The 6,980-nt window shown below is 35.9% G+C and overlaps 2 protein-coding genes and 1 pseudogene across 2 annotated transcripts; all 3 read left to right on the forward strand.

Moving 5' to 3' along the window:
* The first annotated feature begins 212 nt into the window (after window positions 1-212).
* On the forward strand, window positions 213-3,930 carry LOC128129064 (DNA-directed RNA polymerase subunit beta''-like; annotated as a pseudogene).
* Window positions 3,931-4,145: 215 nt separating this feature from the next.
* Window positions 4,146-4,931, forward strand: LOC128128449 (30S ribosomal protein S2, chloroplastic-like). Its single transcript, XM_052767396.1, has one exon. It carries the CDS (start codon window positions 4,170-4,172, stop codon window positions 4,878-4,880), a length of 711 nt encoding a protein of 236 aa, XP_052623356.1. The 5' UTR covers window positions 4,146-4,169; the 3' UTR covers window positions 4,881-4,931.
* A 19-nt stretch (window positions 4,932-4,950) lies between these two features.
* Window positions 4,951-5,977, forward strand: LOC128128450 (ATP synthase subunit a, chloroplastic-like). Its single transcript, XM_052767397.1, has one exon. It carries the CDS (start codon window positions 5,097-5,099, stop codon window positions 5,838-5,840), a length of 744 nt encoding a protein of 247 aa, XP_052623357.1. The 5' UTR covers window positions 4,951-5,096; the 3' UTR covers window positions 5,841-5,977.
* Window positions 5,978-6,980: the final 1,003 nt, after the last annotated feature.

Raw genomic sequence — 6,980 nt, forward strand, 5'->3', positions numbered from 1 at the left:
TTCACCAAATCCCTTCTACTACTACTGCTTCACGCGCTAATCTTGTCCTAGGCTTGCCCTAGGGTAACTACCATCCCACTCTCTGCCATCAGTTGTATAAGAAGTCCCTACTATCTTCCCCTAACTAGCTCACGAATACCATTACATCTCACGAATACCATTACATATCACTAAGACTGGATAATTCTTCGAATGAGAGATCCTACCCTACAATGGCTGGACTCAAGCAAGAGCTACGAAATAGAGCTAAACCTAACCTTCTGAAATTGTTTTGTCCTTGCGATATGTAACTTAATATAGAAAATTTCAACTAAAAACTTGAAGACTAAACAACTCAAATCTTTCTATTTTTGTGTTGGTTGGATCCACAATTAATCCTATGGATCCTTAGGATTGGGATATTATTTTAGATCCTGTATTTTCCCTAGATCGAGACAGGTATCACAACTCTTTCCACCCATCCTGTATATTGTCCTGTAAGTCCTCGAAATGGAATGATGACGGACAGGATTTTTATCCAAACATTAATTGGCCGTGTATTAGCAGATGATATATATATAGGTTCGCGATGTATTGCTACTAGAAATCAAGATATTGGGGTTGGACTTGTCAGTAGATTCATAACTTTTAGAGCACAACCAATCTCTATTCGAACCCCCTTTACTTGTAGGAGTACATCTTGGATTTGTCAATTATGTTATGGCCGGAGTCCAGCGCATGACGACCTGGTCGAATTGGGAGAAGCCGTAGGTATTATTGCAGGTGAATCTATTGGAGAACCGGGCACTCAATTAACATTAAGAACTTTTCATACCGGCGGAGTATTTACAGGGGGTACTGCAGAACATGTGCAAGCCCCTTCTAATGGAAAAATAAAATTCAACGAGGATTTGGTTCATCCGACACGTACACGTCATGGACATCCTGCTTTTCTATGTTCTAGAGACTTGTATGTAACTATTGAGAGTGAAGATATTATACACAATGTGTGTATTCCGCCCAAAAGTTTTCTTTTAGTTCAAAACGATCAATATGTAGAATCAGAACAAGTGATTGTTGAGATTTGCGCGAGAACCTCCACTTTGAATTTGAAAGAGAAGGTTCGAAAACATATTTATTCTGACTCAGAAGGCGAAATGCACTGGAATATTGATGTGTACCATGCACCTGAATTTACATATGGTAATATTCATCTCTTACCAAAAACAAGTCATTTATGGATATTATTAGGGGAGCCTTGGAGATACAGTCTAGGCCCTTGTTCGATCCACAAGGATCAAGATCAAATGAACGCTTATTCTCTTTCTGTCAAGCCAAGATATATTGCTAACCCCTCAGTAACTAATAATCAAGTGAGACACAAATTTTTTAGTTCGTATTTTTCTGGTAAAAATCAAAAAGGAGATAGGATTCCTGATTGTTCAGAACTGAATCGAATGACATGTACGGATCATTCTAATCTCAGATATCCGGCCATTCTCGACGGTAATTCTGATTTATTGGCAAAGAGGCGAAGAAATAGATTCATCATCCCACTCGAATTGATTCAAGAAGGCGAGAACCAACTAATACCTTCTTCAGGTATCTCAATGGAAATACCCAGAAATGGTATTCTCCGTAGAAATAGTATTCTTGCTTATTTCGATGATCCTCGATATATAAGAAAGAGCTCGGGACTTACTAAATATGAGACTCGAGAACTAAATTCAATCGTCAACGAAGAGAATTTGATTGAGTATCGAGGAGTCAAGGTATTTTGGCCAAAATACCAAAAGGAAGTAAATCCATTTTTTTTTATTCCCGTGGAAGTCCACATTTTGTCCGAATCTTCTTCCATAATGGTACGGCACAATAGTATTATTGGGGCAGATACACAAATCACTTTCAATAGAAGAAGTCGGGTAGGCGGATTGGTCCGAGTGAAGAAAAAAGCAGAAAAAATGAAACTGATAATCTTTTCTGGAGATATCCATTTTCCTGGAAAGACAAATAAGGCATTCCGATTGATACCGCCAGGAGGGGGAAAACCAAATTCCAAAGAATACAAAAAATTGAAAAATTGGCTCTATATCCAACGAATGAAACTTTCCAGGTATGAAAAAAAGTATTTTGTTTTGGTTCAACCTGTAGTCCCATATAAAAAAACGGATGGTATAAATTTAGGAAGACTTTTCCCGCCGGATCTCTTGCAGGAAAGTGATAATCTACAACTTCGAGTTGTCAATTATATCCTTTATTACGACCCAATTCTTGAAATTTGGGACACAAGTATTCAATTAGTTCGGACTTCTTTAGTGTTGAATTGGGACCAAGACAAAAAAATCGAAAAGGCCTGTGCTTCCTTTGTTGAAATAAGGACAAATGGTTTGCTTAGATATTTTCTAAGAATCGACTTTGCTAAGTCACCTATTTCTTATACCGGAAAAAGGAACGATCTGTCGGGTTCAGGATTGATCTCTGAGAATGGATCAGATCGCGCTAATGTCAATCCATTTTCTTCCATTTATTCCTATTCCAAGTCAAGGATTAAAGAATCCCTTAATCCAAATCAAGGAACTATCCATACGTTGTTGAATCGAAATAAGGAATCTCAATCTTTGATAATTTTTTCATCATCCAATTGTTTTCGAATAGGCCCATTCAACGATGTAAAATCTCCCAATGTGATAAAAGAATCAATCAAAAAGAACCCCCTAATTCCAATTAGGAATTCGTTGGGCCCGTTAGGAACAGGTTTTCCAATTTATAATTTTAATTTATTTTCCCATTTAATAACCCATAATCAGATCTTGGTAACTAACTATTTGCAACTTGACAATTTCAAACATATTTTTCAAATACTTAAATATTATTTACTGGATGAAAATGGTCAAATTTATAATCCCTATTCATGCAGTAACATCATTTTGAATCCATTCCATTTGAATTGGTATTTTCTCCATTACAATTATTGTGAAGAGACATCTCCAATCGTTAGTCTTGGGCAGTTTCTTTGTGAAAATGTATGTATAGCAAAAAAAGGACCGCATTTAAAATCGGGTCAAGTTCTAATTGTTCAAGTTGACTCTGTGGTAATACGATCAGCTAAGCCTTATTTGGCTACTCCAGGAGCAACTGTTCATGGACATTATGGGGAAATCCTTTACGAAGGCGATACATTAGTTACATTTATATATGAAAAATCAAGATCTGGTGATATAACGCAAGGTCTTCCAAAAGTGGAACAGGTGTTAGAAGTGCGTTCGATTGATTCAATATCGATGAATCTCGAAAAGAGGATTGAGGGTTGGAACAAATCTATAACAAGAATTCTTGGAATTCCTTGGGCATTCTTGATTGGTGCTGAACTAACTATAGTGCAAAGTCGTATCTCTTTGGTTAATAAGGTCCAAAAGGTTTATCGCTCCCAGGGGGTGCAGATACATAATAGGCATATAGAAATTATTGTACGTCAAATAACATCAAAAGTTTTGGTTTCAGAAGATGAAATGTCTAATGTTTTTTCGCCCGGAGAACTAATTGGATTGTTGCGAGCGGAACGAATGGGACGCGCTTTGGAAGAAGCGATCTGTTACCAAGCCGTCTTATTGGGAATAACAAGAGCATCTATGAATACTCAAAGTTTCATATCCGAAAGCTAGTTTTCAAGAAACTGCTAGAGTTTTAGCAAAAGCAGCTCTCCTGGGCCGTATCGATTGGTTGAAAGGCCTGAAAGAAAACGTTGTTCTGGGGGGGATGATACCTGTTGGTAGCGGCTTCAAAACACCTTCAAGCGAACCTAACAACATTCCTAACAACATTGCCTTTGAACTTCAAAAAAAGAATCTATTAGAGGGGGAAATGAAAGATATTTTGTTCTACCACAGAAAATTATTTGATTCTTGCCTTTCAAATAATTTCCATGATACACAAGAACAATCATTTTTTTAGGATTTAATGATCTCTAAGAGCAGATTCACCCCTTTCTTTTATCTTTTATAAAGGATCTGTTGGTCCAGTCATTTGATTTGGTAATAGTAATAAAAAAAATAACAAATAGAAAAGAATAATGGCTTGGGCTGTGTATCTACGCCAATCTATGGTATAAAAGAAGGTTCCATCGGAACAATTATTTATTTCAGGGTACCTCTCTCTTTTTTTTTCAAAAGGGGGAGGCAGTGTGGGGAGAAATGACAAGAAGATATTGGAACATTAATTTAGAAGAGATGATGGAAGCAGGAGTTCATTTTGGCCATGGTACTAGGAAATGGAATCCTAAAATGGCACCTTATATCTCTGCAAAACGTAAAGGTATTCATATTACAAATCTTACTAGAACTGCTCGTTTTTTATCAGAAGCTTGTGATTTGGTTTTTGATGCAGCAAGCAGAGGAAAACAATTCTTAATTGTTGGCACTAAAAATAAAGAAGCTGATTCAGTAGCATGGGCTGCAATAAGGGCTCGGTGTCATTATGTTAATAAAAAATGGCTCGGTGGTATGTTAACGAATTGGTCCATTACAGAAACAAGACTTCATAAGTTTAGAGACTTGAGAACCGAACAAAAAACAGGGGGGCTCGACCGTCTTCCGAAAAGAGATGCGGCTATGTTGAAAAGACAATTATCTCATTTGCAAACATATCTGGGTGGGATTAAATATATGATAGGGTTACCCGATATTGTAATCATCGTTGATCAGCACGAAGAATATACGGCCCTTCAAGAATGTATCACGTTGGGAATTCCAACAATTTGTTTAATCGATACAAATTGTGACCCCGATCTCGCAGATATTTCGATTCCAGCCAATGATGACGCTATATCTTCAATCCGATTAATTCTTAACAAATTAGTATTTGCAATTTGTGAAGGCCGTTCTGGCTATATAAGAAATCCGTGATTAATAATAAGATAAATAACTTATTTCATTTCGGAACCTTCATAGATTTATCGAATCAGTTACCATTTCTGAATCTCAAAAATAGAGATAAAAATAACAAGGAATAGAATTTGATTAGTTGGTATTCAAAATATATGATTCAAGTAGTCAAGTCGAGAAAGAGATGGTTGAATCAAAATAATTTTGTTTAAAATTCTATTTTTGTCAGAGGGCAATATGAATGTTCTATCATGTTCCATCAACACACTAAATGGGTTATACGATATATCCGGTGTGGAAGTAGGCCAACATTTTTATTGGAAAATCGGGGGTTTCCAAGTCCACGGCCAAGTACTTATTACTTCTTGGGTTGTAATTGCTATCTTATTAGCTTCAGCCACTCTAGCCGTTCGGAACCCACAAACCATTCCGACCAGCGGTCAGAATTTCTTCGAATATGTCCTTGAATTTATTCGAGATGTGAGTAAAACTCAAATTGGAGAAGAATATGGTCCTTGGGTTCCTTTTATTGGAACTATGTTTCTATTTATTTTTGTTTCTAATTGGTCAGGCGCCCTTTTACCTTGGAAAATCATACAATTACCTCATGGGGAGTTAGCCGCCCCCATGAATGATATAAATACTACTGTTGCTTTGGCTTTACTCACATCAGTGGCATATTTCTATGCGGGTCTTAGCAAAAAAGGATTAGGTTATTTCGGTAAATATATTCAACCAACTCCAATTCTTTTACCTATTAACATCTTAGAAGATTTCACAAAGCCCCTATCACTTAGTTTTCGACTTTTCGGAAATATATTAGCCGATGAATTAGTAGTTGTTGTTCTTGTTTCTTTAGTACCTTCAGTGGTTCCTATCCCTGTCATGTTCCTTGGATTATTTACAAGTGGTATTCAAGCTCTTATTTTTGCAACTTTAGCTGCGGCTTATATAGGTGAATCCATGGAGGGCCACCATTGACTAGTTTTCTAAATAGTCTTTTTTTAGTTTAACCTAAGGCAATGTTGTGTGGCTAAAAAAAATTGACTTAGGGAATGAAAATACCCAACTACACTATATATGATCTAGAGTAATAGAAAAAAGGATTACAATAAAGATTACAATATCGATATTAGAGTAGAGAATAAAAAAAAAGGAAAGAGATCTCAAAGATATTTTTCCTAAAATTCCCGTTTGGTGCATTTATATCATAATCATACTTTCCCCTCAATGAATATTGAGTTTAGATTGGTCATCGAATCCGAATATGAACTATTCGGAGTCGTAATTTGACGAAGAAGTCTTGTACGATGTGTGATTAAATAAAAAAAGGATGTTCTAGAGAACGATTCCCCATTTTCAGTTGATTTTATTCAACGATTGACCAAACGAAAATATTAATAAATAATAAATTGTACGAACTTAGATCAATCAAATCAATTTCTATGCAACGATTCGGCCCAATCAATTTATCCATTTATTATCTTATCAATTTAGGTTGCGTGATAATGATAAAGAAAGGGAAAGGATAATTTCTAAAAAAGGGGATTTATAAATGGTTCGTAGAGGCGAGGTCGAACTAGGTATATGGAATTGAATGGCTATAAGTTAACTCTTGTCAAGGGTTAGACGCATCCTTATCAAATCAGCTTGAATTAAAGATTAGGGAAGAGTTGGTTTACATTGTGGAAGAAAGACATGTATATGTGATATTAGATATTGACTAGTTATATATGAGCTAAAGATATATCTAATTTCCCCTACTAATCGAATGTGAATGTAGATGGGGATTCTATATATATAAGTCCTTCTGTCTCATCTGTGACTGTGAGTTCAATGAATAAACGGATGAAGTCAATAAAAAAATCGAAGAATTCAAAGAGCGTTTCGGGACAAAGAAACGGAAAAACTAAAGTTGTATGGATTCACAAAGACTTTCTCGAGAGAAACTAAAAAAGAGATATCAAAGTCGTTTTGATGATTCAAGAATGTTATTACTTAAATTCAAAGTTCGTAGTTACTTCGACTGTATGAATCGTAGCAATGGAATCATTAAGTCATAGTTCATTGGTTGAATGTATCATTAACCATTTTTTTTGGTACGAGGAACTTATCATGAAT

The sequence above is a fragment of the Lactuca sativa genome, chromosome 9, assembly GCF_002870075.4.
Source record: "Lactuca sativa cultivar Salinas chromosome 9, Lsat_Salinas_v11, whole genome shotgun sequence".
Lineage (NCBI taxonomy): Eukaryota > Viridiplantae > Streptophyta > Magnoliopsida > Asterales > Asteraceae > Lactuca > Lactuca sativa.